The following is a 27,107-nucleotide window of genomic DNA, read 5'->3' as shown; positions in this document are numbered from 1 at the left end:
CCAGCAACGTTCCCTGCAGCTGGCTGGCGTACTCTGGGGTTTGGCTAACACTGGTCATTTCTTGTTAAAATCTATCTGTAGGGACACACTTTACTGACGCGAAGACAAAACCTGAAACAATAGCTCTGTGTGTCTCTCTCCACAGATGCTGCCCCTACTTGCTGAGTATTTGCAGCATTTTCTGTTACTTTTTCAGCTTTTCAACAGCTGCAGTATTTTGTCTTTGTCTTCAGCCTGCTGTGTTCATCAAGTGAAACATTTCTGAACGTCAAGGCCAGATGATGGAACTTAGATTTCTGTGCAAGACCCTCTTCCCACCTGTTGGCGGGGACCCTGATTATAGGTGATGCTGATCTTTCTGATATCATTGTTTTACTGCTAACATATCATTGAAGAAAATGTTTCATTGCCCCTTTGAGATTGTCTGTCGTCTTCAGCTCAGAGAGGTGATGTCACAACCGAGCTATGAAGATCAGAGAGGGCTACCACTGATGGGCAGGATCTCCTTAATTAAGGGCTCATGGTTAGCAGTCTTGAAACTAAGGGACCTCCAAGGTTTCTGTGTTATTATCCCCACCTCTTCTCTCTCTCTCTGGCCTACTTGTCTCGAGAGACATTGGGTAAGCACCTGGAGGTGGTCAGTGGTTTGCGGAGCAACGCTTGGAGTGGCTATAAAGGCCAATTCGAGAGTGCCAGACCCTTCCACAGGCGCTGCAGATAAAATTGGTTGTCGGGGCTTTTATACAGTTGGCTCTCCCCTTGCGCTTCTGTCTTTTTTCCTTCCAATTGCTAAGTCTCTTCGACTCACCCCTCTTTAGCCCCACCTTTATGGCTGCCCGCCAACTCTGGCGATCGCTGGCAACTGACTCCCACGGCTTGTGGTCAATGTCACAGGACTTCATGTCGCGTTTGCAGATGTCTTTCAAGCAGGGACATGGACGGCCGGTGGGTCTGATACCAGTGGCGAGCTCGCTGTACAATGTGTCTTTGGGGATCCTGCTATCTTCCATGCGGCTCACATGGCCAAGCCATCTCAAGCGCAGCTGGCACATTAGGGTGTATATGCTGGGGATGTTGGCCGCCTCGAGGACTTCTGCGTTGGAGATACGGTCCTGCTACCCGATGCCAAGGATTCTCCGGAGACAGTGAAGGTGGAATGAGTTGAGACGTCGCTCTTGGCTGACATACGTTGTCCAGGTCTCTCTGCCGTAGAACAAGGTACTGAGGACACAGGCTTGATACACTCGGACTTTTGTGTTCCGTGTCAGTGCGCCATATTCCCACACTCTCTTGGCCAGTCTGGACATAGCAGTGGAAGCCTTTCCCATGCGCTTGTTGATTTCTGAATCAAGAGACAGGATACCGGTGATAGTTGAGCCTAGGTAGGTGAACTCTGGAACCACTTCCAGAGTGCGATGGCCGATATTGATGGATGGAGCATTTCTGGTGTCCTGTCCCATAATGTTCGTTTTCTTGAGGCTGATGGTAAGGCCAAATTCGTTGCAGGCAGCCGCAATCCTCTGCAGACACTCTTCAGTGTGGGATGTTAATGCAGCATCGTCAGCAAAGAGGAGTTCCCTGATGAGGACTTTCCGTACTTTGGTCTTCGCTCTTAGACGGGCAAGGTTGAACAACCTGCAGTCTGATCTTGTGTGGAGGAAAATTCCTTCTTCTGAAGACTTGAACGCATGTGAGAGCAGCAGGGAGAAGAAGATCCCAAACAGTGTAGGTGCGAGAACACAGCCTTGTTTCACGCCACTCAGGATAGGAAAGGGGTCTGATGAGGCACTGCTATGCTGAATTGTGCCTTTCGTATTGTCATGGAATGAGGTTTTTTTTTTTGTTTGTTCATTCATGGGATGTGGGCGTTGCTGGCCAGGCCAGCATTTATTGCCCATCCCTAATTGCCCTAACTGCGTGGCTTAAGCCATTTCAGAGGGCATGTAAGAGTCAACCACATTGCTGTGGGTCTGGAGTCACATGTAGGCCAGACCAGGTAAGGACAGCAGATTTCCTTCCCTTAAGGACAGTGGTCCTAAAGGACAACAATCGACACTGGTTTCATGGCCATCATTAGACTCGCTTTTTTTTTAAATTCCAAATTTATTAATTGAATTCAAATTCCACCTTCTGTGGTGGGATTTGAACTCATGTCCCGAGAACAATACCCTGGGTCTCTGGGTTACTAGTCCAGTGACAATACCACTACGCTACCGCCTCCCCTTGATGATACTTAGTAGCTTTGGTGGACATCCGATCTTTTCTAGTAGTCTGAAGAGATCACGTCTGCTGATGAGGTCAGTGGCTTTGGTGAGATCATCTGATGTTCACTGCATTTTTCCTGTAGCTGGTGAAGGGAGAACAGCATGTCAATGGTGTTGAAATAATTATTTAATTATCATTAAAAAGTTATTATAATTATTTCTCTGCTCGAAAGCCACACTGTGCCTCAGGGTAGACACGCTCAGCCAGCTTCTGGAGTCTGTTTAAAACGACTCGAGCGAAGACTTTCCCCACTATGCTGAGCAGGGAGATTCCATGGTTGTTGTTGCAGTCACCGTGGTCACCCTTGTTCTTAGAGGGTGATGATATTGGCATTGCGCATGTCCTGTGGTACTGCTCCCTCATCCCAGCACAGGCAAAGCAGTTCGTAGAGTGATGAAAGTAGAGCAGGCTTGGCACTCTTGATTATTTCAGGGGTAATGCTGTCCTTCCCAGGGGCTTTTCTACTGGCTAGAGAATCAATGGCATCACTGAGTTCCGATTTTGTTGGCTGTTTGTCCAGCTCATCCATGACTGGCAGAGACTGGGCTACAGTGAGGGCAGTATCAGTGACGACATTCTCCCTGGAGTACAGTTCTAGGTAGTGCTCCACCCTATTTGCTTGCGTTGGTCAGTGATTGTGTCCCCTGATTTAGATTTGAGGGGGGGCGATCTTCTTGATGATTGGCCCAAAAGCTCTCTTAATGCCATCATACATTCCTCTGATGTTTCTGGTGTCGGAAGCCAGCTGAATATGACTACATGGGTGTTGCCAGTAGTCATTTGCACAGTGCCTGGCTGTTCTTTGTGCAGTGCTTCTGGCTACTTTAAGTGCTACGGATGTTAATTCGCTGGGGGCTTTCTTATAGTTCAACAGTGCAGTGCGCTTAGCGGCTATGACAGGTTCCAGCTGTTCATTCTGAGATTGAAACCAGTCTGCGTTTTTCTTCGCACGTTTGCCGTAGGTGGTCAAAGCTGAGTCATAGATGGCGTCTCTGATGTGGGCCCACTTGGTCTCAGCATCCCCTGTGGGAGTGTTTTGAAGGGCTCTTTCAGCTTTATTTAACAGCTGTGGATGTGAAATTCTGCTGGTGTTGATGCGCGGGCGGCCCTTCTGCTTGGAGTGATGCAGCTTCTTTGGTTTGAGCCTAACCTTGCTGCACACCAGGGAGTGGTCGGTGTCACAGTCTGCACTGTGGAAGCTGCGTGTGATTTGGACACTGTTTATAGAGGCTCACCTTGTGACGATGAGGTCCAGCTGGTGCCAACGAAGTGATCTTGGGTGCCTCCAAAAAACCTGGTGACAAGGTTTAGTGTGAAAGAACGAGTTGGTAATGCAGAGGTTATGATAGGTACACAATTCAAGCAGTCTCTGTCCATTCTCATTCATCCTTCCAATGCCATAGCGCCCAAGGCAGGAGGGCCATGAGTCATGGTCGGCCCCAACCCTGGCATTAAAGTCCCCCAGCAGGAACAGGTGTTTGGTATTGGGGATGGTACTAATATTATGGAGTTCCTCGAAGAACTGGTCTTTAGCTTCAGGTGGGGAGCAGAGTGTTGGAGCATAGATGCTGAGTAGTTGTACTAGACCAGAGGCGGTGAGCAGTCGGATGGACAGTATGCGTTCCGAGTCATTTGAGGGTGGCTCTATCATGCTGAGCAAAGAGTTTCTGGCGAAGCCCACTCCATACTGTCTTGGTTCTTCAGGATCCCTACCCTGCCAGAAGAAGGTGTAGTCTTGCTCTGTTAGAGATCCGCTCGCAGGGAGGCGTGTCTCCTGAAGTGCTGCAATATCCACATTGAGTCTACTGAGCTCGTTGTTAATGATGGCGGTCTTCCGAGAATCGTTGATTTGTGTAAGGTCTTCCGACAGGCCAGGACACACAGTTCTGACGTTCGAGCTTGCAAAATGAAGGGCTGGTACCTTCTTTCCTTTTTTGGTCGTGCTGTTTGGTGCGGTGTTACAGTCCACTTGTTGGGCAATGATCCTCAGCTCCAAGCATCCATTGAAGCAGGTGGACTGTGGTGGGACAGAACCTTATTGACCGGGGCTGCCCGGTTTGAGGCGGGCGGTAGCTGTCCAGTGAGATGCCATGACCTCTCCCACCGACAAAGGCAACCTGTGGCTCCCAATCTCTACGCCAATTGAGCTGGACTTCTAACTCGTAGCTGCTGCCCTCCGTGTTGTTTTGGTCGCTATGAGGCGACTATGGAGTGACCTCTCCATGGCGCATGCCTGGGCGGATGTATGGAGGTTGTGAGTTGCCCAAGCGTCAAAACCTGCATGTGTTATTACCTACAATCCTGAAATGTTACTGCAACTTTCACGATAGTTTCATTATTACTCAGTTGGATGGGGAGGGTGGAGAGTCTGTCCGATGTCAGATAATCTCATGGGAAGCTATAGACATGGATGAACTTTCCAAAGCATCTATAATCAGTGGAAAGTTTAGGGTGTGGAGGCAACACTGAGTGACTCCTCATTCAGTTTCAGTCTCTTGGTGCTTTTGGGTCTGGTATCGATTCCCACTGTGCAAGTTTCTTCAACACGTGAAGCACTTTGTCAAAAGATTTAACATTATTGTTTCTCCGAGGCCTTCTCAGCTGAGCAGTGGCACTGGGGAACCAGTAGATGTGGATGGAAAATGACAAGAACAATGTAAAAGAGGCAATTACTTGCTGGAATAAGTGTCATTGTATTTTGAGAGTCCCACTTGTCTCACACTTGAAAAGTATAAAACATGTCAAGGTACATGAAATTGTCTGGATGCCAAACTGGAGCTGAGCCATCTAGTAATGTGGAGACTGCAGTGATGTGATGTGTGCGGGCCCAACTCATTTTGCTGCTTTTTCTTCCTCTGCAGGGATCTGAAGCCAGAGAACATTCTGCTCGATGACAATGGTGAGTGTTGTGCAAGGTTTCCTAGATGAAGTTGGGAAGCCTTCTCAGTGAGGCAAGTGGGTTCGTTAACTGTTGTTCGCAGCTACCCTTCGCTGCATGCTGTGGGTCAGTCCACCAGATAATCTTAAACCATGCTTCCACTTCTCTAAATCAAATTGCTTTCCTGTCCTGGGAACATGGGCTTTGCTAATGTATATTGCTGAGCTTGTTATTTTGGCATCGCTGAATATTAGCAAAAGCTTCAGAACAAGGACTGTCAGCTTTCTCTCTCTCCCTTTCTCTGGCCTCCTCCTTGGGTTTATCGGGGACCTTATTTTCTCCTCCTTGCCTTGTTCTTCAGATTCCTTCTCCCTTGTACCTTGCAGAATTGCTCAGGCAATGCTGGAAAAGCCACACATGTCCCATGGGAACCAAGTGAATGTAACGACCTGTTCACTGTCTTTATGGCATTGAGTCTCATTATTGTTTGGGGCTGAGAATCTCCTATCATAGTCTTTGTGGTGGGATGTGTTTTACTGGTACAAAAACAAAGCTACATCTCATAGCTGACGAAGCTAGACTTGAAAAGTTCTGCACCTCCTGCCCTGTGTCTCAGAGCCTGACCCGAACCTAATCCATTCTCGAGCAGAGCTAAACCTGCATTACCGTGACCCCGGCCTTCATCCCGCTCTCTGAAATGAAAGGATTTATCTCTCCACTTGTTACAATAGGCAGCATTCACACAAATAGCGGAATCATTACTTCTTCCTCCTTGCTTGATGAGGGGAGATTGGCCTTGTACACAAAGCTGTGCCATTTCTATCGCTTTCTGAACCTGGTTGGTTTCTTCTCTCTGTATTCCCTGACTGTGTTTTTAAATGGCTGTCCCTCGAGAGTAGTGAAAGAGTGCTGTCTATTTTCATGCCACAGAAGTTTGCCATGAACTGTTGGCACAATTTTCCCATTGGCCCATCTTTGACCATGTTGTTTGAAGGGAAATGATCTATATGAGTGCCATAACAATGGGGAAATGTTACTGGATTGTCCAGATCCGTGCTGTGTATGGCTTAGCAGTGTTGGCAGGGTCATCAGAGCATGTTAGATCTGCCGTGACACAGCGGGATAAGAAATGAAAGATATACAGTCACTTTATTGGAGCTCTGACGCAGGGCAGATTCACCATCTCACCGGGGTGGGGGGGCTTCAAACCTGCTGCTACCAGAGGTGGTGGCTACTGCATCCCCGGGCATGAACAGGGAAAATTGGCTGGCAATCCAGCTCCAGAGTCTGGATAAAGCACTGGTGGTTATCATGCGAGGGCAGGTACCCGCCAACACCAACTTCCAGGGCTCTCACAAAGAATTGCAACTCGGACAAGGCACTGAAAAACAGCGGGGATCTGTGGGCCGTATCCGGGCACACCTCACCAGACCACGGCCCCTCCCGTCTCAGCCATGCCCTGGGCATGAGTCACTACCGCCAGCAAAGGAAGTGAGAAACTTAACAACAGAACAGGCAGAGGCCATTCAGCCCCTTGAGCCTGTTCCACCATTCAGTGAGATCGTGGCTGATCTGCGACCTAACTCCATCTACCCACCTTTGCCCCATATCCCTTCCTAGCTTTGATTAACAAAAATCTAACATTCTCAGTTTTAAAAATTAATAGTTGACCCCGCCTCAACTGCTGGTTGTGGAAGAGAGTTGCAAAGTTCTTAGTATGTGTCAGTGTTTGCTACCCTCACTTGCAGGGCTTGTGCCCACTGTGCTGAATCTTTACAAACAGGCCTGTGACTTGGAGCAAGTTGAGATTTCAGAATGAAACTCTGATTAATAACTAGTGTCACCAGGCACTCATGTTAAATCTCTTGTGTTTTTTTTAAACAGGGCACATTCGATTATCGGATTTGGGATTGGCAGTGATGATACCAGAGGGTGAAACTATTCGCGGTCGGGTGGGAACAGTTGGATACATGGGTGAGCAGGTCCCAGTCCCAGGTCATATTTGCAAACATCTGCACAACGTATACTAAGGCTTTTGGAAAGCAGTGCGGCTGGCGGCATTTATTTATTGATATTTGTCCCTGTAAAAGGTTTCATTACACAGAGTTTGTTAACTGACTGCGTGGACCATTCAAGGTTTGTTTATAAGCAGCACTGACTTTCCACAGCCTTTCTCTCCCCAACCCAAGAGCGTGCAATTTACATATTTAGATTAAATCCTGCCGTTAGCTTGTAAAACAGATGGCTCGGCTCTCCGGCAAGTGTCAAGTGATTTGAAGGCTTTATGATTTGCCTCTGAAGTTGATGGTACCACCAGGTGGAAACCTTCACACTCGGGCCTTGCCTCCTCTCCTCCATCTCCCACCTAAACAAATTTACCCTGAGGCCTTCAGTGTGACTCGGCCCATACTGCGATGGGGAATTAGTGCCAATTCTCAGTGGGGAAGAAAGAAAGCTGTGTTCACTGGCGTCCTGACTGATGTCACCCAGAGACATGCTTGGGGGACTTGGAAACAGTTGTGATTTCTCTCCACCTGTGTCGGGTTTGTTTTCAGCATTAGATGTGAAATTACTCTGCATTCAATTCTGCTGTTGGACAACTGCATCTAATTCCTTCTGCTTCACCTGGTTGCCCGGCTCCTGTCTGCAATAGCAAGACAGCTTGTCGTGAGAACACCTGGACTCAGTAACTCAAGACAAGGTTAACAGCAGATGAGAAACTTCTGATGGAGAGAGAGGCTTACTGGGTGGCAGGAGGGACTAACTACACATCAGAGAGAGAGTGTCTTAGAGAGAAAGGAAAGACTGGTGTTTTTATAGCTCCTTTTACAACCTCGGGACATTCCGAAACATTTTCCAGCAAGTGAAATACTGCAGAGAGAAATAGGCAGAGAGGTTTAGGAAAGAAATTCCAGAACTGAGGCCCTTGGCAGCTAAAAGCATGGGCACCAGTGCTGAAGCGATGAAAATCAGGGATGCTCAACAGGCCAGAATTGGAGGAGTACAGAAGTGTATGTTGAAACCAATATCGTAGGTAGACCAAGTATCGAGTTCCTTTGGATAAAGTTCTGGCAGCTAGATTTTAAAACAGGGCCTGAAAGGTGATGATCTCAGAATCACTCCCAATGCCATGTGCTGGTGAGTATAGAAACAGGGAGACAGTGCATGGCTGGAGCAGTGCTTCAGGAGGGAGTTACCCACTCTTGGGACATTGGGACTGAAGACCGATTTGGAGGAGCTCCGAGATCTCGGAGGGTTATGGGGCTGTAGGAGATTACAGAGATCGGGAGGGAGTAAAACCATGGAGGGATTTGCGCACAAAGATGAGAATTTTAAATTTGAAGTGTTGCTAGGCCAGGGCCTGTGTCGTTCAGAAAGGATAGGGTGATGGATGAATGGGACTTGGTGCGAGTGCAGATACAGGTTTTTCACAGTTCAAGTGTGCACCGGTGGACAATTTCAGTTCTTTGAAGTGCTAGAATTCCAAGACTAAGATGAATACATTTTTTTTGGGAATGTTTTCAAGAGATCTGGAGGTGAGGTGCAAATCAGCTATCATCTAACTGAAAGGTGTAGGAGGCCCGAAAGCCTCCTGCGTTCCTAGAAACCTGCAGCAAATGACACAAGTCCTGTTCACTGAAAGCATCTGCATTTCGGGGCAAGTCTGTTCAATTGAGTGCATGTTTGACTCTTTCCCTCCCTCTGGTTTTAGCTCCCGAGGTGATAAACAACGAGCCGTACACAGTGAGCCCTGACTGGTGGGGTCTAGGCTGCCTGATATACGAGATGACGGCCGGACATTCACCATTCCGTACTCGGAAAGAGAGAGTGAAGCGGGAAGAGGTGGAGAAACGGGTGCAAAAGGAGGAGGAGGCATATTGCAGCAAATTCACAGAGGACGCCCAGCACGTCTGTCGGATGGTGAGCTGTGTGTGCTGATTGCAAGCTGGAATATTTAGGCTTTAATGTGATACAAATAAATTGGTAAATTCGATCCTCAGCTGGTCTCAAAAGGAATTACGCAGAGGCAAATAGTTTCTTGGACAAACACAGACACAAAGCTTTAAGTGAAAGGTTGTAGCATCCTGTGTGTTCGCTTAGCCTGTACTCTATCCTCTTCAAATTTGAAGGGGCAGAAAATGGTGCTCTTTGATGGCGTTCATACTGATTGCTGTTTAGGCAAGTATTTGTCTTGTCTAGGAATGGGATCCCAGTGGAAACTTCTGCTCCAGACTAAACAATTTTTCATCCACTCTAGCATTTCAGAGTGGAGCTAATCCTGGGAGAAAGTGACAAATTAAACCCACCAAACACTGGCCCATTTTTAATATAAATGTCTGATACTTCTTTGGAATACTGAGGTAGCATTCCTGAACGAGCATCAAATGTTGGGTGAATTCCTATTTAGCACGAAGTACTTGTGCAGGAAAACAGACATTTCGATCACGAGTTGAGGGTTGAAAATGGACAAGGTCGTCTTGTATCTAAGCAGCCACGATGGATGTCTCATGGTTCTGGGTCCTGTCAAGCCATGACCTCGCCAAGCTGGCAAAGGTGTGCCGAATTTTAAGTCCTTCCAGCAGAAAATATGTAAATGAGATTTGACCAGCTTCATTGCTTTGTCAGAGAAAGTTAAAACTGAGAGGGAAGGAGTTCCAGGGGTTTGAGAAGACAGCTCAACAAGGCCTGTTGTCACTGGAGGTATGGGGATGGTCCTGTTTGTCAACATTGAGTTCCGTTAGCAGATAGGGAGTCACAGGCCTCCAGCTTTACTTCCTGGTCAGGGGTGATATACGGCCCAAGGATGAAGCCCCAGGTTGATCTCTTCCGCAGCCATCTTTCTTCTTTTTTGACCAAAAGTGTTGTCTTTTCAGTTACTTACCAAAGATCCAAAGCAGCGACTCGGTTGCAAAGCAGAGGGAGCCAATGAGGTGAAGGAACATCCATTCTTCAAATGCATTAACTTCAAACGGCTGGAGGCTGGCATGCTGGAACCTTCCTTTATACCAGATGTGAGTGTACGCTGATGTGGAAGGGAGAATTGTGGGTGGCACTTTCCCCAACATTACAACTGCAGTTACTCTTGAGAAGTAACCCAGTGGCTCTGAAGCATTTCAGGACCTCCTGAGGACGTGAAGGGTATCATTATAAATGCAAGTTCAGTTCTTCGATGAAACAACGGAGAGGGCTGATGACAGTCGTGTAGTAGATGTTGTGTATGTGGACTTGGAACAGACATTTCAGCAAGTGTTACCTAACAGACTGATCAAGAAAATGTTCTATTAAAGAGATACTGGTAACTTGGGTACACAATTGGCTAAGGGATAGGAGTCTGAGAGTAGTGGTGAATGGATGTTTGTCTGACCAGAGAGAAGGATGCAGTGTCCCACCCCATCCCTGCAGAGTTCAGCATTAGGACCATTGCTTTTTTTTTGCTATATAAATGGATTGGACTTGAGTTATCGGGAGTACAATTGGCAAGGTTGTGGATGATACAAAACTTGATGACGTAGTAAGCAGTGAGACTTTAGGAGGAGGGAAACTGGTGACATGGGCAGATAAGAGGCAGATGCAGTTTAATGCAGATAAGTGTGAAGTGATGCACTTTGGAAGTATTCTCTAAATGGTACTAATTTGAGTGGGTGCAAGAACAGTGGGTCCCGAGGTGCATATTCACAGATCTTTGAAGGTGGCAGGGGATGTTGATAAGGTGGTTAAGAAAGCATACTGGAATACTGGGTGTTGTAAATCGGGGAATTGAACACCAAAGCAGGTATGACATGCTAAGCCTTTACAAATCAGCTACAGTTGGAGTACTGTGTACAATTCTGGAAACCACACTTTAGGAAGGATGTCAAGGCGTTGGAGAGGGTTTAGAGGGGATTTACGAGGAGGACACCAGGGATGAGGGGGTTCAGTTATTTGGAGGGATTGGAGAAGCTGGGATTGTTCTCCTCAGAATAGAGAAGGTTAAGGGGAGATCTCATACAGGTATTCAAAATTATAAGGGGTTTTGATAGAACAAGCAGGGAGCAACCGTTTCCTTGAGCAAGTGGGTCAGTAACCAGAGGCCTGTACTGTAAGATCCTATTTTTCAATGAAAACATATTTTATACCAGGACTTAGTTGTTGAAATCGTATCTTCCAACTAATTTCAACATGCAGAATGACACCTTTACTGCCTTGTGTTAGAAATGATTCACTGAAGGCAGGGTCAGTAAGCAGGGAATGTAGATTTAAGATAATTGGTAGAAGAACTAGAAGGGAAATGAGAATTCTTTTTAAGCAGTGAGTTATGATGATCTGGAATGCCCAGCCTGAAAGGATGGTGGAAGCAGATTCAGTAGTAACATTTCAGAGACCTGATTATATCCTTGAAAAGCAAACATTTGAAAGGCTATGGGGCGCAAGCAGGGAAGTGGGATGAATTGGATAGCTCTTGAATGGCTTTGATCTGAGTTGTAAAGCTGTGTGATGAACAGCCTCTCCGGAGTCTCCGGCAGCTCCATCAGTGTTGAGATGGATGCCGATAGATAATTAAACCATTCCTGCCCATCTTTCACACCATCTGACCGACTCCGGGTGTTCCTTCCCACTTGCCTACTCCCACGTGTTGAGCATCATCCCGATGATATCAGTCCAAAATGTGTCTCACTGGGTTGGGCCTATATTCCCAGGACTTCAGTTTGTACTCGGGATAAAGATGCTCTGAATCATTCACCATCATGTGTACTATTGGACTGTGACAAAAAGCAGGGTGGAGTGTGTATGCAGTCAAATCAGAAAATGGGAATCAATTCAGAACTAATCTGTGTGAAAAAGCCCTCAAAGGAGGGTACAAATAGTTAACATTAACCTAATTCGCATTAGACTGAGTTGAGTTTCTTTCAGAAAATAACATTTTGAAAGGCAGTGAGGAATTTGAGACCTCGCGTGCTTGGCAGGAACAGGTAACTTTGGTTCTCTGCCACTGAGGGCTTCCTCACCTCATTAACCGAGAGTGTTCACTTGACATTGTATATGTGACGACCACTAGGATGGTAGAAGATGAATGAGATGAAGCTCAGTCTTTCTAGGTATTCCTGTAATTTGTGTTTAAATTATTGACTGGGACTTGGACATGTTGGGGCGATGAGTTAATGTGCAGGTTGAGCCTGCTCTCTATCACCTCTCAATGTTTGTTTCTGTGTTCTGTTCGGATCTAAAACCTGGAATTAATTAGTTCCCAAGGAATATCAATCCCTTATGTTTTAGTTCGATGCTGTTGATGGCTTCCTTGTCTGAAATCTTCAGTACTGGAATGAAGAACTATTCTTTGATGAAGTTGCTTTGAACTTGCAACAATTGGATGGGAAAATTAGCTCAGAGTGTTGTTAGATTGACGTGCCCCACAAATATAGTTTTTTCTTGTGATTGTGATGAACTATGACTTTTGTCCCAGTCATTTCCATCACAGTGACTCTGCTGGCTTTTTAACAGTGTACTTACTTGTGTGTTTATTTTTGAACCTGTAGCCACGAGCTGTTTACTGCAAAGATGTGCTGGACATTGAACAGTTTTCCACAGTCAAAGGGGTTAATCTGGACCAAACTGACAATGATTTCTATGTGAAAATTGCTACAGGCAGTGTTCCAATTCCTTGGCAAAATGAGGTAAGGTGCAAACTCTCGCCAATGTTATTTCCACTCCCCTTTGTTAACTCTGTCTTATCACTCCTGAAATTCATGGGTTATTTTGGATAGTTGCACAAGATTCACCTCCCTGTGGCTCTTCCAGGAATTCACTCCTTCGTGTCTCATTTACCCACACTCCACACCGCGCCCCCCCCCCCCCCCCCCTAAAGAACCCTAAGTATCAAAACCTGTCTCCCAATTACTGGAATTACTAAGCTGATGTGTCAGAAATGTGTGAATTGTACAACAATCTCATCACCTTTTAAAGGAATGAGCTGTCTTCAAACAGTGACTCCGTGGTTGGTTCAAAGGTTTTATCTCAATCCTGTTGACTCACCCTTCTCACTCCAGAAATTAATCAGTTAAAAATTTGTTTGTTTAAGATCGTTAGTTCAGCACCACCTCAGTCTAGGTCATTTTACTGCCAAGAATCTGGGACGTAGAATTACATCGAACCTGCAAAATAGAGACAGGCCAATTGGCCCAACCAACATCCACCAGTCTTCATTTTCTGTTAGTGTTCAATCTCAGGATGTGTGCATCGCTGACATTTATTGTCCAATTATAGTTGCACCAAGAAGGGTCAACTTAAGGGGCTTGCTAGGCTACTTCAGAATTCAATTCAGCCACATTGCTGTGGGGCTAGAGTCACATGTTGGTCAGGCTGGGTAAGGACAGCAGATTTCCTTCCCTAAAAGACATTGGGGAACCATCTGGGGTTTTCCAGAATCCAACAACTTGAAGGTCAACTTCACGGAGATCAGATTTTTTTAAAAATACTGAATTTCCCTATTGGGATTTGGAATTCCATACTGTCTGGATTACTAGTCCAGCAGCATAACCACTAACCTCCACCATGAGGCTCCTCAAGCTCTAATCACCCCTTCCCACACTGCCTGTTTCCCTATCCCCCTCTTCCTTTCTCTCTCGTGTATGCGTCAAGCCTCCCCTTAGATACACCCATGCTATCTGCTACAACCACTCCATGTGGTAGTGAGTTCCACATTCTCACCACTCTCTATATAAGGAAGCCAGAGGAATGTTTGCAAAGCTTTATCATGTCTGTGGAACTCACTGCTACTTGATGTTATTGCTAGAAGCAAATCAACCTGATATATTTGGGGATAAACTTCTCATTGAAGGATCTGGAACCGGTGATGTTTAATTGAAGTTGGTCAAAATACTTGAAAAGCAAACATTTGCAGGGCGACAGGCAAAGAGCAGGGCGGTGGGTCTAATTGGATAACTCTTTGAAAGAGCATAGGTAAGATGGGTCGAATGGCTGATGACGATGATAACCTTCTGTATTTAATATAGCTGTGAGAAGTTATTCTGTTTTGAGTAGTAGAATTACAAAATGCACCAAGTACTGCATCAAAACTGGAGTTTTCTTGGGGCTAGGGGTTTGATCCGGACAGTTGAAGAAAATACACTCTGCAAACTGCTTTAACCTGCTCTCCTCCTTCTCCCACTGAGCTCTCAGTAAGACTCCAATGTCCTGCTGTGGAAATAAACCTTCATAAGCAGCGTTTAGACAGAAGGATAAAACATGCTGGCACTTGGAAATTGCATTGTCTCGTCCATGTGCTTCAGGAATGGTGTTGAACCATTCGAAGCTGTTCTGTGCAGCTAGCCCTTGACAATCTGGACTCCGTTTCAGAGCAGTACTCGGAACCTGTTGTAATGTCAGCTAAGATGTTAGCAACAGTCTCCCGATTCGGGAACGGTGTTTAAGATCCCACAGCACGATGGGAAGAAAGGTAGGATGTTCTGCCAATGTTAACCCCTCACCCAACATTGCCAAAACACATCATTTGGTTATTTATCTCATTGCTGCTTCTGTTCTTGCTTTCATTCTCCCTCTCCATCCTATATCAGTGGACGGCCTCAGTGAGAGAGAGCAGTCACACATTTACTCGTCTTGTCTTCCCTAACTCTTTGTGCAGATGATCGAGACTGAATGCTTCAAGGAGCTCAACGTGTTTGGACCAAACAGGACCAGATCTCCAGATCTGGATTGGAATCAGCTACCAGAACCACCCAAAAGGAGCCTGCTTGACCGGATTTTCCGACGACATGTAAGCATCTCTTGCTCCCTTTTCCCTCCTGGCAATAAGAAACACTGGGTAAAATGGTGTAAGACATCCTGCAATGCTGCTGTTTTAAGCTTGGTGCTCCCAGGGGGGTGTTTTTTGTCAGCTGTATTGGGAGTGAGCAGGTGTAAAACATGACCAGTGCAGGGAACATACCAAGGGAGAAAATCCAACCAGCTTCGACTCTCTTTCTCCTGCGCTCCCCGAGTGACTCCTTCGAGGCCCTGGTTCCACAGTGCTGAGCGCTCACACCCAACCAATGCACAAGCTGAGACCATGATTGGCAGATTATCTTCGCAAATGGGGAAATCACAGCTTGCCTGGTGCCAACGCATTTCCACTCTCCAAATCAAGATCCCTGGTAGGGGGGGCGGTGTGTGGAGGCGGTGGTGGAAATCTTGTGACTATGTTCATTTGTTCCCAAAAGTTTGATGTGTGCATTGAAGTGGGAGATGTTTAGTTTGTAAAAGAGGCAGCTGACAGGAATGTCAGCTGATTCACAGGGAGAATTCTGTTCTGAGTCTCAATACTCTGGGAGGAGGTGGAACTTTAGGCAGGCTGACACCCACTGGACTGCTGGCACATGGCACTGCAGAGCACAGGGTACCTGCGTTGGCAGCCTGTGATTGCTATCGCACCGTGACCAGTGACTGAATGCAAGTCTGATGAGAGTGACTTGAAGCACAAAGGCATCAGAAAGGAGGCACTGTGTCTTGATGCTACACTGATTGAACTATACTAGTGTAGGAGAATAGAATGCTTCCCTTTCCAATATTATAACCATGTACTCATTGTAAATGTCTGAAAACCACTGGACTAGTAATTCAGAGGCCCAGGCTAATGTTCTGGGCACGTGGGTTTGAATCCCACTATGGAATATGGTGAAATCTGAATTCAATTCATAAAATTTGGAATGTAAAAAAAAAAAGCTGGTTTGATGGTGAACATGAAACCATTTGATTGCTGTAAAAAAAAAACCATCTGGTTTACTAATGCCCTTTAGAGAAGGAAATCTGCCGTCCTGACCGGGTCTGGCCTGTATGTGACTCCAGACCCATAGCAATGTGGTTGACTGTAACTGCCCCCTGAAATGGCCCAGCAAGCCCCTCCGTTGTCAAGGGCGCTTCGGAATGGACAACAAATGCTGACCTGGCCAGCGACGCCCACATCCCGTGAACCAATTTTTAAAAAAAAAGCAGTCGCCTCCAAATTGAACAGTGACAGCAATTCCAAAAGCACTTGACTTGTAAGCTGCACATTTCATCGATTAACTCTCATTAGGCGGCTCATTGTAAAATAACCTGGAGGAGAACTTGCCTCCGGGCAGCTTGAGGTGTCACCGGCGACAGAGTGACTTCAATTTGAAGGTGTAATAATTTTGTGCTCTTTCTGTTCTTGTCGCAGCCCCAGGATTATGGCCTCAGCACAACCAATGTAAATTCCAACCTCCTGCCTCACGTGAACTCAAACAATGCCATGTCCCGCGACTCCCTGACATCCACAGTCGCCTGACAGGATTGGCTGGGAATCTGCCATGAGTCCACCGGACTGATTTTGGGCATTTGCTTCATCATTATCGTCTCAGGTTTATTGCGGATGTGAAGAAGGTGATGATGTGACTCTGTGGCACAACGGGAACTGAATCAGAGCCACAATATACATAGATATAATAATTTATATAAATAGAAAATGTAACTCTGAAGGTGGATCAAAAAAAAAAAAAGCCTGCTCTTTGTCATGTGGCTCAGCCAGGTTTTTCTCGAGTTGGCGTGCACAGTGAGTAACTTGGCAGGAAGGGGCGCAAAAGTGACTGCTCCTTTTGTCAGTTTCCACCCTCCCGCTTTCTCTCCGCTCGTTCTCTTCTTGGGTGTCTGTCGCTTCCAGTCCTCATGGGTTGGCCAAGTGAAAATTCACTCATGTCCAAATTTCCAGGGTTCCCAAGGTAGGATTTGAGCCCCAAAGTGTTGAGCAAGAGTTGGTGTGCTGTGTGTGGGGGGGGGGGGGGGGGGGGCGCTGTCACATGAATGCAGCACTGACATCTGGTGGCAGCTGGTCAGAATTGCACCATCCTCACCAATTGGAGCTTCAACTCGCTGTTGGGTGGTGCCAACATCAAGCAATTGCTGCTTTTCTATCTTGGAATTACTAAATTACAAGGTCCTGCTTAATCATAAAGTAGATTCCCCAAGAGGTTGACTCTTAGTTTGTTTCTTTATGAGTAAGGAGTTGGGAATCTGCAGTGTGTCTGTTTTGAGAGTTTATGACCAGAACTAAGTAGCTGTTTTTGGTGATACAGTGGGTGAGGCAAGTCATGGAAGAGTAAAGGATGAGACATAACCATGATTAAGTGAGAGAGCGTGAAAGCAGTGGTGAGGAGAAGACAGCTGCATTTTAAGAAGGAAAGTGCGTCTCCGCACTTAAATAGAGACAGTGGTGCCTCCGACAATAGGACCTCCTGGAATCATCCTCCTGGATTTCAAATGAAGCATCTGCTTTAGGGGCAGCTACATCTGACATTGCACTCTCTGCTTCTTCACCTCCTGGCTGTTGGTGGGATCTTGTTTGGGTACAAAATGGTTGCTGTGCCTGGCCTAATCAATCCGGGTAGTTTAGAATCATTTATGGCATGTGGGAACGTGCTGCTGTTTCTGACCGAAGCTGTGTAGATGCATTCCTGCTGCACCCAGATTCATGAGAAAACCCGAGCAGTGGGACACGACACTCACCATTCACACTTTGTACTGAGGAGCGAGAGAATGAAGGAGAAAGGCGTGACTTCATCACACAGTGGGCTGTGCATTTAAATGGAAAATAGTCACGCCGCACATTTTCACTGACTCTCCAACTATCCAGCCGGGGATGTGCAACACTCCACCTAGAACTCTCTCACATTGCGTAGGATCTTCCTGAGCGCAAATTGGTGCCCACGTTCTCCGTATTGCAACAGTGACCAGCCTTCGAGTTTGTTGGCTGTAAAGCACTTTGGGACGTCCTGAGCTAGTGAAAGACGCTATATAAATGCAAGTCAGTCTTTTCTTTGTCCAGCACCCAGTCTGGGTCAATATCTGGGCACCACCTGTGGCTGGTGGGGAGTGCTGAATCCAAACAAGCACAGGAGGTGGGTGTGGTGGAGCCACTCCAGGAGAGGAGCTGAAAGAACCTTCCTGGGACGAAGAGAACTGTCACCATATCGCTCCAGCAAGGCAGGTGAAATGAGGGATCCGCAGGGCCCTACTGCCCCACTTGATCAACACAGAGAAGCAATGCACAGGGAAAGAGGGAAGAAATGGTTTTGACGTGCTGTGGGGGCAGGTGGGGGGATGATTGTAACCATGCCACCACAAAGCCTCTGCTCTGTGCCTCCTCCAATGTGCACCTGTCTATGTTCTGAAGTTAGTGCTTTAGTCTGCCAATGTAAAATGTGTAAATAGTTTAAATTCTCCACCAGGGGGGTTGGCATGTTTGTACATTTGGGTCGACAGTACGTCAGGATGGACATGATAGTCTTTCAAAGGGCTTAACCCACGGGATAGCACTTTGTTAAAAAAAAAAACATGTCAGGGACACTTCCACGATTGAAACAAAGAGAGAAAACCCTGCGACATGTTCAACACGGAACAAACCCAAACTACTGCACAAGGAGCCCAGAGCAATTGGGTAAAACTGCTTTTGTTAGATTTTTGTCGAGCCCTTTATCTTATTGTAATTTCATAATGTGGGGAAGTTACTTCTTTTGGCTTCTGTACTTGGTAAACGAGTGAATTTTTGTGCGTGGCTGAATGGATGTCAGAACGTCAGAGGCAAAAGTCGGGGTCCCCCGCCCCGCATGCCCAGCGTGCAGCCCTGTGTGCCAGGAGGATGTATGCCCAGGTACATGTGTATCCAGCCCCGTGTACCCAGGAGGTGTGCACAGCCACCCAAGAGCCTGGGTTTGGCTGGCAAAATGAGAATGGGTTTGTTTTCATGAATTTCGACATTTCAGATTTTCCACGTTTCATTCCTCCATATTAATGGATGTGAAATATTGTGATTTTAGTAAACATGTAGCAGCCCTCCGTCTTCCTTCTCCCTCTGTGTTTTACACAACTCGGCAGTACTGCCTGACTGTGCTTCATGCTGTTGACAGGCAATATAATCTTCAGTACTGACATGGCTGAACAAAGCAGTTTTCAAGCAAAGGAATCTTGGGCCGAATTTTACTGCAAATGAACAGCACTCGCTGTTCACCTTTTTAAAAAAAACTGTCACGCAGTCCTCCTCTTCTCCAACGTCTGTTTGACTTGGCCACCTTCAAGGGGAGATCTGTGAGCAGGCTAGGCAGCTGATCAGCCAATCGGATTGAACAATCCTCACAGAAGGCAAAGCAGGAAATATAAATTACATTTAAAGCATTATATCGAAACTGTGATAAAAATGAAGACGTACGCATGGGATTCAGGGAGAAACGACAATCGCAAAACAGACTTTATAAAAAAATTTAAATTTGCAACTTTTTAATTTTCTTAGAGAATGAAACTCGACGCATATAAAATTAATTTTTCAGGGCTAGAGAGGTTGTTCATCATTATGACTTTTGCTGTTTAAAAACTCAGTTACTCCTAATTGGACAAGGTTTAAGTTTCTCATCAGTCTTCACAACGAGAATCCGGGCTAATTCATTATTACTACCACAAATTCTGGGCCCTTGGGATCTCTAATTCTGATCGGAGGCGATGGTCCCTTTTTGCAGCTGATTGTGGGGCTGGGTGGGGTGCGGGGAGGAGGAGCTGGTTCCTTATGTTAAAACAGACAGTGCCAATTCAACCGGCCTGACGTTGAATCCCGCACCTCCACTGGGTGTCACTTTGTTTGTTGGAGGTTGAATGCAGATGACATTAGGTCCATAGTAAGTTTACACAACATGCCTCTGCAGCTCCACGCCAGGCAGGAGGAGCGTGCCTTACATTGCCATTTGATCAAAATCTGGGACAACAGCGATCACACTGACTGACGGTCATGCTTGCTGGAGTTAGATTGGTCAAAGATTCACCAGTTTATCTTGTTACGGTCAGGAGCTGTTTGCTAAAATATGGGGATGTCCAGCATTTCCGCTCCCGTGGATTTGTCTCTGTGGTTTCTGCTCAGACTGTTGCACTCGCACCCTTGCTTCTTTCCAGGAGTCGCAGGTAAGACTGGTATCATTGAAGTTGCCAAAATGTGTCCATTTATAAGGCCTGGAGGTTGCCTGCTAAGTGCACGGTCTGTCTTCAGTGCCAGAACCTGTAATATCAGACTGCCCAGTGAAAGCAATGGTGCCTAAACGGTGTTCAGAACAAAAATGGGCACAACTGAGTGGGGACGAACTTGGCAGTCTGACTGTAAAGGCCATAAATTTGGCTCCTATTAATAATGTTCAATGGATGTATCTAAAGAATTGGTGTTCATTTTTTAATATTGCGTTGAATAGAAATTTGATATATTGTACAAGATACCCACAATGTACATAAGTTGTATCGCTAACTGCAGATCTCTGCACAATCTTCACTGGTATCCATTTCATTTGGGTCCTAAAATGTTGCACATATTAAAGAGATTTCAAAGTCAACCCTGGAGAAGTGTGCTCACCAATACACAAGTCACAGTCAAGCAACTTTTGCGAGGAACATTTGCGCCACACAAGTTCCAGGCAATGACTATCTCCAAGAGAGAGTCTAGCTATATCCCCTTGTTGTTAAATTGCATTACCATCCCTGAATCCCCCACCAGCAAGACCCTGGGGGTCACCATTGACCAGAAAGTGAACTGGTTCAGCACATCAATAGTGTGGCTCCAAGAGGTCAGAGGTTAGGAATCCTGAGGCGAGTAACTCACCTCCTGACTCCCCAAAGCCTGTCCACTATCGACAAAGCACAAGTCAGGAGTGTGATGGAATACTCTCCATTTGCCTGGATGGGTGCAGCTCCAACAACATTCAAGAAGCTCGACACCATCCAGGACAAAGCAGCCCGCTTGATTGACACCCCATCTACAAACATTCACTCCCTCCACCACCGACGCACAATGGCAGCAGTGTGTACCATCTACAAGATGCACTGCGCCAAGGCTCCTTCGACAGCACCTTCCAAACCCACGATCTCTACCAACTCGAAGGACAAGGGCAGTAGATGCATGGGAACACCACCACCTGCAAGTTCCCCTGCAAGTTCCCCTCCAAGTCACACACCATCCTGACTTGGAACTATATTGCCGTTCCTTCACTGTCGCTGGGTCAAAATCCTGGAACTCCCTTCCTAACAGGACTGTGGGTGTACCTACCCCAAATGGACTGCAGCGGTTCAAGAAGGCAGCTCACCATCACCTTCTCAAGGACAATTAAGATGGGTAATAAATGCAGGTCTTTGAAAGAATAAAAAACAAGATTTTCTTTCACAGTCTACTCTTTCGCTCACAGATCTTGCAGGTGGCACAAGGCCTGCTAACTCTGAGCATATTCCTAGAGGTGTATCACATGACTTGAGGCTGAGCGACAGGAACTGCTACTTATCCAAGGCTGCATGTCAATCAAACAGGCTGACAACACAGAGGCAGTAGAGGTGTTGAGATGAGATGGAAAGGCAGAACTCAGCGTCTTCATCTTTTCCATATGGAAGCTGATACCATGTCTGCAAATGCTCTCACCAAGGAAGGGGAGAGCAATAGAAAGAAATGGTTAGAGGTGGCTTGAACTGTGATTAACACAATGGGAGCAGAGAGGCCATGTGAGATAGCAAGGGTGAGGGGTGGCAGTGAATATGGGTCATGGAATGTATGTGGAGGGAGAGGTTATCACAACTCAAATATCTAATGTAAACTTCCCATACAGCAAGATACTCTGCAGCTGCGATGTGTCGGTGGTGGAGGGAGTGAATGTTTGTAGGTGGGGTGCCAATCAAGCGGGCTGCTTTGTCCTGGATGGTGTCAAGCTTCTTGAGTGCTGTTGGAGCTGCACCCATCCAGGCAAGTTTAGTTTAGAGATACAGCACTGAAACAGGCCTGTCGGTCCACCGAGTCTGTGCCGACCATCAACCACCCACTTATAGTAATCCTACACTAATCCCATATTCCTACCACATCCCCACCTGTCCCTATATATTTCCCTACCACCTACGTATACTAGGGGCAATTTATAATGGCCAATTTACCTACCAACCTGCAAGTCTTTTGGCTGTGGGAGGAAACTGGAGCACCCGGAGAAAACCCACGCAGACACAGGGAGAACTTGCAAACTCCACACAGGCAGTACCCAGAATTGAACCCGGGTCGCTGGAGCTGTGAGGCTGCGGTGCTAACCACTGCGCCACTGTGCCGCCCAAAGTTTTACCCTGACCACCCTCGAGTGGCCTCAGCAACACTCACGCCTCCCCGTCGGGGAATTGTCTCCCGCGTGACAAGAGAGTATTCCATCACACTCCTGACTTGTGCCTTGTAGATGGTGGACAGGCTTTGGGGAGTCAGGAAGTGAGTTACTCGTCCCAGGATTCCGAGCCTCTACTCTGCTCTTGTAGCCACGGTATTTATATGGCTTCTCCAGTTCAGTGTCTGTCAGTGGAGGGTGGAGAATGTGGATTTTTAAGGGTGAGGTGAGATAGGTGGAGAAAGGGGAGGTGCTGAAAGAGGTGAAGCTGCCAGTGGTGACGGAAACAGACTAAAGGGAGATTGGAGCTGCAGGTGGATCATGGTGAAGTATCATCTAAGGCCTCAGCCTAATCATTGATCAAGGCCATGGGAGTCGGAAGGTCGTGGGAGATGGCAAGGTTCAGGGGGTGGATGTGACTGAACCTGAGAGTTCAGAAAGAGAGATGGGAAAGAGGGAACAATGGTAAACTCAGGAGAGAAGCCGAGAAGAGCTGAAGTGGTGATTGAAGGCTAGGAAATCACAGTGCAGAGGCTGAGGGAAGGAAAAGGGAGGATATCCTGGTGTGAAACTCAGGGTGCAGTTTGGGGAGGGTGTAATGGTAGATGAGGATTATGAGTGATTGGGGGCGGGGTTATACAAGTTGAGGTACTGGAGAAATAGAGGGAGAGACTGAGTAGCTTGTGTGACAGGCCACATCAGCTCAGCACCATGTCTGCTGAGGGTAAGGCCAATGCTGGAAAAGATAACAGGTAAGAAAGAGTCATGTTTCAGTAAATGCCACTCACAGTTGTTCTGTGGAGGGAGAGGAGCAGTGATTAATGCACTAGCAGAGTCCAATGGGACAGTGGAGGGTCCACTGGCAGAGTCTGATAGAGCAGTGCTGGATCCGCTGGCAGAGTCTGATAGGGCAGCGGTAGGTGGTCTCAGCACTATGGAAGGTGGTCAGCTTCCAGTGGGTGTGTTGGATGGGAAGTTTGGAGAGAGAGATGAGGATGGGTTTGATGTTCCAGTCGAGACAATAGCTGCTGCTTCACTGGGGTTTTCAGGGATTGCCAAGACTGGCACAATGTGTAACTGTGAGCCTATTGAAGGGAGATTAAAGCCTGCATTGGCAGCAGGAGAGTAGGGAGGTGGGGTAGTGATGGATTGGAGGAGGGCTTGAGTGGGATCAAGTTCCAAAGACAGCAAAAAGGAAAGGTTTTTTTTTTAATGAGGTAACAGAGAGGGTGGATAGTGCAGCTGATGTGTCTATGAACTTTCAAAAGGCATTTGATAAAGTACTATAGATTAGGCTTGTTAACAGAATTGCAGCTCATAGGATAAAAGGGGCAGTCACAGCATGAATACAAAATTGGTTAAGGGACAGAAATCAGAGTTGTGTTAAACAACTGTTTTTCAGACTGGAGGTTGGTATACAGTGCTGTTCCCCAGGGTTCAGTATGAGGGTCACTGCTGTTTTTGATACACATCAATGACTTGGACTGTGTCTTCAGGGTACAGGGCACAATTTCAAAATCAGCAAATGACAGAAAACTTGGAAGTGTAGTTAACAGTAAGAAAGGGAGTAAAAGACTTGAAGGACATCGACAGGATGGTGGAATGGACAGACATGGGCAGTGATGAAATTCATACAGAAAAGTGTGAGGTGATACATTTTGGTAGGAAGAATAAGAAGAGACAATCCAAGCTGAATTGTACAATTTCGAAAGGCAGTCGAAGAAGGTAGAAACTGGGAGTGTTTGTGCACAAATCTTTGAAGGTGGCAGGACAGGTTAATAAACCACTTAAAGCAAATGGGAGTGTGAGATTTATAAATAGAGGCATAGAGTACAAAAGCAAGGAAGTTCGGCTAAATTTCCACAAAACAGTATTTCAGCCCCAGCTGGAATATTGTGTCCAATTCTGGGCATCACACTTTAGGAAGGACGAGAAGGCTTTATAGAGAGTACACAAGAGATTTACAAGAATGGTTCCAGGGATGAAGGATTATAGTTAACACGGATGGACTGGAGATGTTCTCTTTAGAGCAGAGAAGGCTAAAAGGAGATTTGGTAGAGGTGTTCAAAATCATGAAGGGCTTCGATAGAATAACTAAAGAGAAACTGTTTTCAATGATGAAGGGTCGATAACCAGAGCGTCTAGATTTAAGGTGATTGGCAAAAGAACCAGAAGCAACAGGAGGAAATACTATTTGATGTAATGAGTGTTTAGGATTTGGAATGCACTGCCTGATAGGGCAGCTGATACAGATTCAATAGCAGCCTTCAAAAGGGAATTAAATGAATACTTGAAGGAGAAGAAATTCCAGGGATATGGAGTAAGAGCAGGGGAGTGGGACTAACTGGATTGCTCTTCAAAAGGGCTGGTGCAAACTCGATGGGCTGAGTGGCCCCTTCTGTGCTACACTGTTATATGATTGTGACTCGGTGACAGGAAGGAGAGGAGAGCCTACGAGGGGTCAACAGAATTTAAAGTAATGGGCTCGGGTCTAGTACGGCAGACAAAATGTGCATGTGAATAGAAACCGAGGGAATTTTGGTTATTGGCAGTGGCAGAACTGGGCAAGGTCATCAGACCTATAACCTTTGGGATCAGGGTTTGACTGCAGCCCAGACTGATGGGAGGAGATCTTCGTCTTTTGGATGCCGAAGTGATACGTCTTTGGAACAAGTCACAATCCAATGTGTCAGCAACCCTCGGAGGACCTGCCAAATTGTGGAAACCAAGGTGGGCAAAAAAGCATTCAGACATCACTGATAACTGGTGGGTTTTACTTCAATCTTTCAGCTTTACTGCTTTCACTTGCCTTTCAAAATTGATCCAAAATTCACACTAGTTGAAAGAGGGGAAAGACTAACATGCAGAGGATGTTGGCAGGTTAACTGTGCATTCAGTGGTGTTTAAGATTTTGCAGGACATATTCCTTGTCCCTGAAAGAGGCAAAGTGAATATCAGTGTGTCTGGAGTAGTGTGAAGTGAACTTAGTGCTTAACAGTGCTTCCAATAGTAAAACAGGAGGAATGTGGGAACATGGTCTGGAATAAACTGCTTGGCGAGTGGTTTGCCGTCTGTACCAGGCATCAAGAGGGCAGTGTTGTACTGTGTGTATCAGCATTTGTTTGAGTTGGATTGTTGATCCATCGTAGCCAAATGGTCAGGTGCCTGAGACACAGTCAAGCTGGGTGCATCTTCTGTTGGGTAATTGCCAGTCATGTGCTCTCAGTCTCTGCCAGTGTTTGTTGGCACTGGGCTGCTTGCAGCCACAGCTTAATCCTGATGTGAACACGGTCAAGGAAATCTGGATAAGAGGCTCCCCCGTTGGGACTCTTGTCTTTGACCAGGAGCTGCTGGAATTGGCTCTATGTCTTGCCTGCCTGCTGCACAATCATCAGCTGGAAAGACGAGTTACTAATGTGAAATTCAGGCCAGCCCAATGGTGTCTTGAAGGAGCGATGCTCCAAAGTGTGGTCAGGCTATTCCTTACTGACTCTGCAGTCTCCCAATGAACCCTTACTTGCACCCACCCAGGGGTAAAGAATGAAGCTGCTGCAACATGGGACATACAGCCTACTCCAGCTCCTATTTCTTACATTCTCAACAATGGCTTTCCCATCTGTTGATTGCAGCCCATGGTACGATGTGATTTGGCAGCTCCTAGTTCAAACTTGGGAGTTGGGACCTTGTAGCGGGAGGCAGCTCCCTTGGATGCTGAATGCAAAATTGGTTGAAGTGTTTATTAAAAAAAGTTGTCAGCAGCAATAGAGGTGGAATAGGAGGGCTCCTATTGACCTTAGCAGGTGGAGGGCCAATCTCCGCACTGGGCTCAGTTTGGGACAAAAAGAGCCTGGTGCCGTAGTGCTCATCTCCACCCCTGGTTGCCTGAGAACCAGGCTAGATCCCCAGTGGCCTATTACCCCATGTGGCACATTGCGAATGGCCCTTTAATCTGAGAGGAAGCGATGGAACCTGGCCCATTGTTTGCCCATCGAGTCCGTGCCGACTCTCTGTAAAGCAATCCAATCAGTCCCACTCCCCTGCTCCATCCCCATAGCCCTGCCAGTTTATTTCCCTCAGGTGCACATCCAATTTCCTTTTCAAATCAGTCACTGTCTCTGCTTCCACCACCTTCATAGACAGCGAGCATTCACTGCATAAAAAAGTTCTTCCTCACATCCCCTCTGAATCTGTTGCCCAAAACCTGAAATCTGGTGTCCCTTAGCTGTTGTACCATCAGCAAATGGGAACAGCTCCTTTGTCTACTATATCTAAACCTGTCATAATCTTGTACTCTATCAATTCTCCCCTCAATCTCCATTGCTCCAAGGAGTACAACCCCAGCTTCTCCAATCCAACCCTTGTAACTAAAATCCCCCCATCCCTGGAACCATTCAGGTAAATTTTCCTATTGTTCTGAAAATCTTCCCTTTTCAATGACATCCAATTCTCCTTTTTGAAAGTTACTATTGAATCTGCTTCCAACGTACTCCACATCATAATTACTCACTGTGTAAATTGTTTTCTCATCTTCATCTCATGAATCTTTTGCCAATTATCTTAAATCTGTGTCCTTTGATTACCAATTCTCCTACCACAATGCAAACACTTTCTCCCTGTTGACTCTTGCAAAACCCTTCCAAACTTGGAACACATCTGTAATGAGGAGCTTCCACCACGTCCTGAATTCTTTTTATGTTGTCTGACACAACCTGAATGAGATGCGTGGAGTCCAGTTGGTTGAAGATCTCGAAGAGGTTTATTAAACAGCGAAACTATTGTACGCAATAAAGCGCTAACAATTTACAGAACCTTCCTCTAGGTGTTAC

The 27,107-nt window shown here is 46.5% G+C and overlaps 1 protein-coding gene across 3 annotated transcripts in view; it reads left to right on the top strand.

Annotated features, from left to right (window-relative positions):
- The window catches only part of LOC137357079 (G protein-coupled receptor kinase 5-like), a 122,650-nt gene extending 105,738 nt beyond the window's left edge, over positions 1-16,912 (top strand). For all 3 annotated transcript variants that reach the window (XM_068023071.1, XM_068023073.1, XM_068023072.1), the window contains 7 exons: positions 5,127-5,164; positions 7,028-7,117; positions 8,856-9,064; positions 10,018-10,155; positions 12,658-12,795; positions 14,763-14,894; positions 16,314-16,912. In XM_068023071.1, coding sequence (XP_067879172.1) covers positions 5,127-5,164; positions 7,028-7,117; positions 8,856-9,064; positions 10,018-10,155; positions 12,658-12,795; positions 14,763-14,894; positions 16,314-16,421 — 853 coding nt within the window. In that variant the 3' untranslated portion in view covers positions 16,422-16,912. The remainder of the gene's footprint in view (positions 1-5,126; positions 5,165-7,027; positions 7,118-8,855; positions 9,065-10,017; positions 10,156-12,657; positions 12,796-14,762; positions 14,895-16,313) is intronic.
- The last annotated feature ends 10,195 nt before the right edge of the window (positions 16,913-27,107 follow it).

This window comes from Heterodontus francisci, chromosome 47, assembly GCF_036365525.1.
Source record: "Heterodontus francisci isolate sHetFra1 chromosome 47, sHetFra1.hap1, whole genome shotgun sequence".
Classification (NCBI taxonomy): domain Eukaryota; kingdom Metazoa; phylum Chordata; class Chondrichthyes; order Heterodontiformes; family Heterodontidae; genus Heterodontus; species Heterodontus francisci.
Note: the sequence above shows the minus strand (reverse complement) of the source record. Positions and strands in the feature narration are given on the sequence as shown.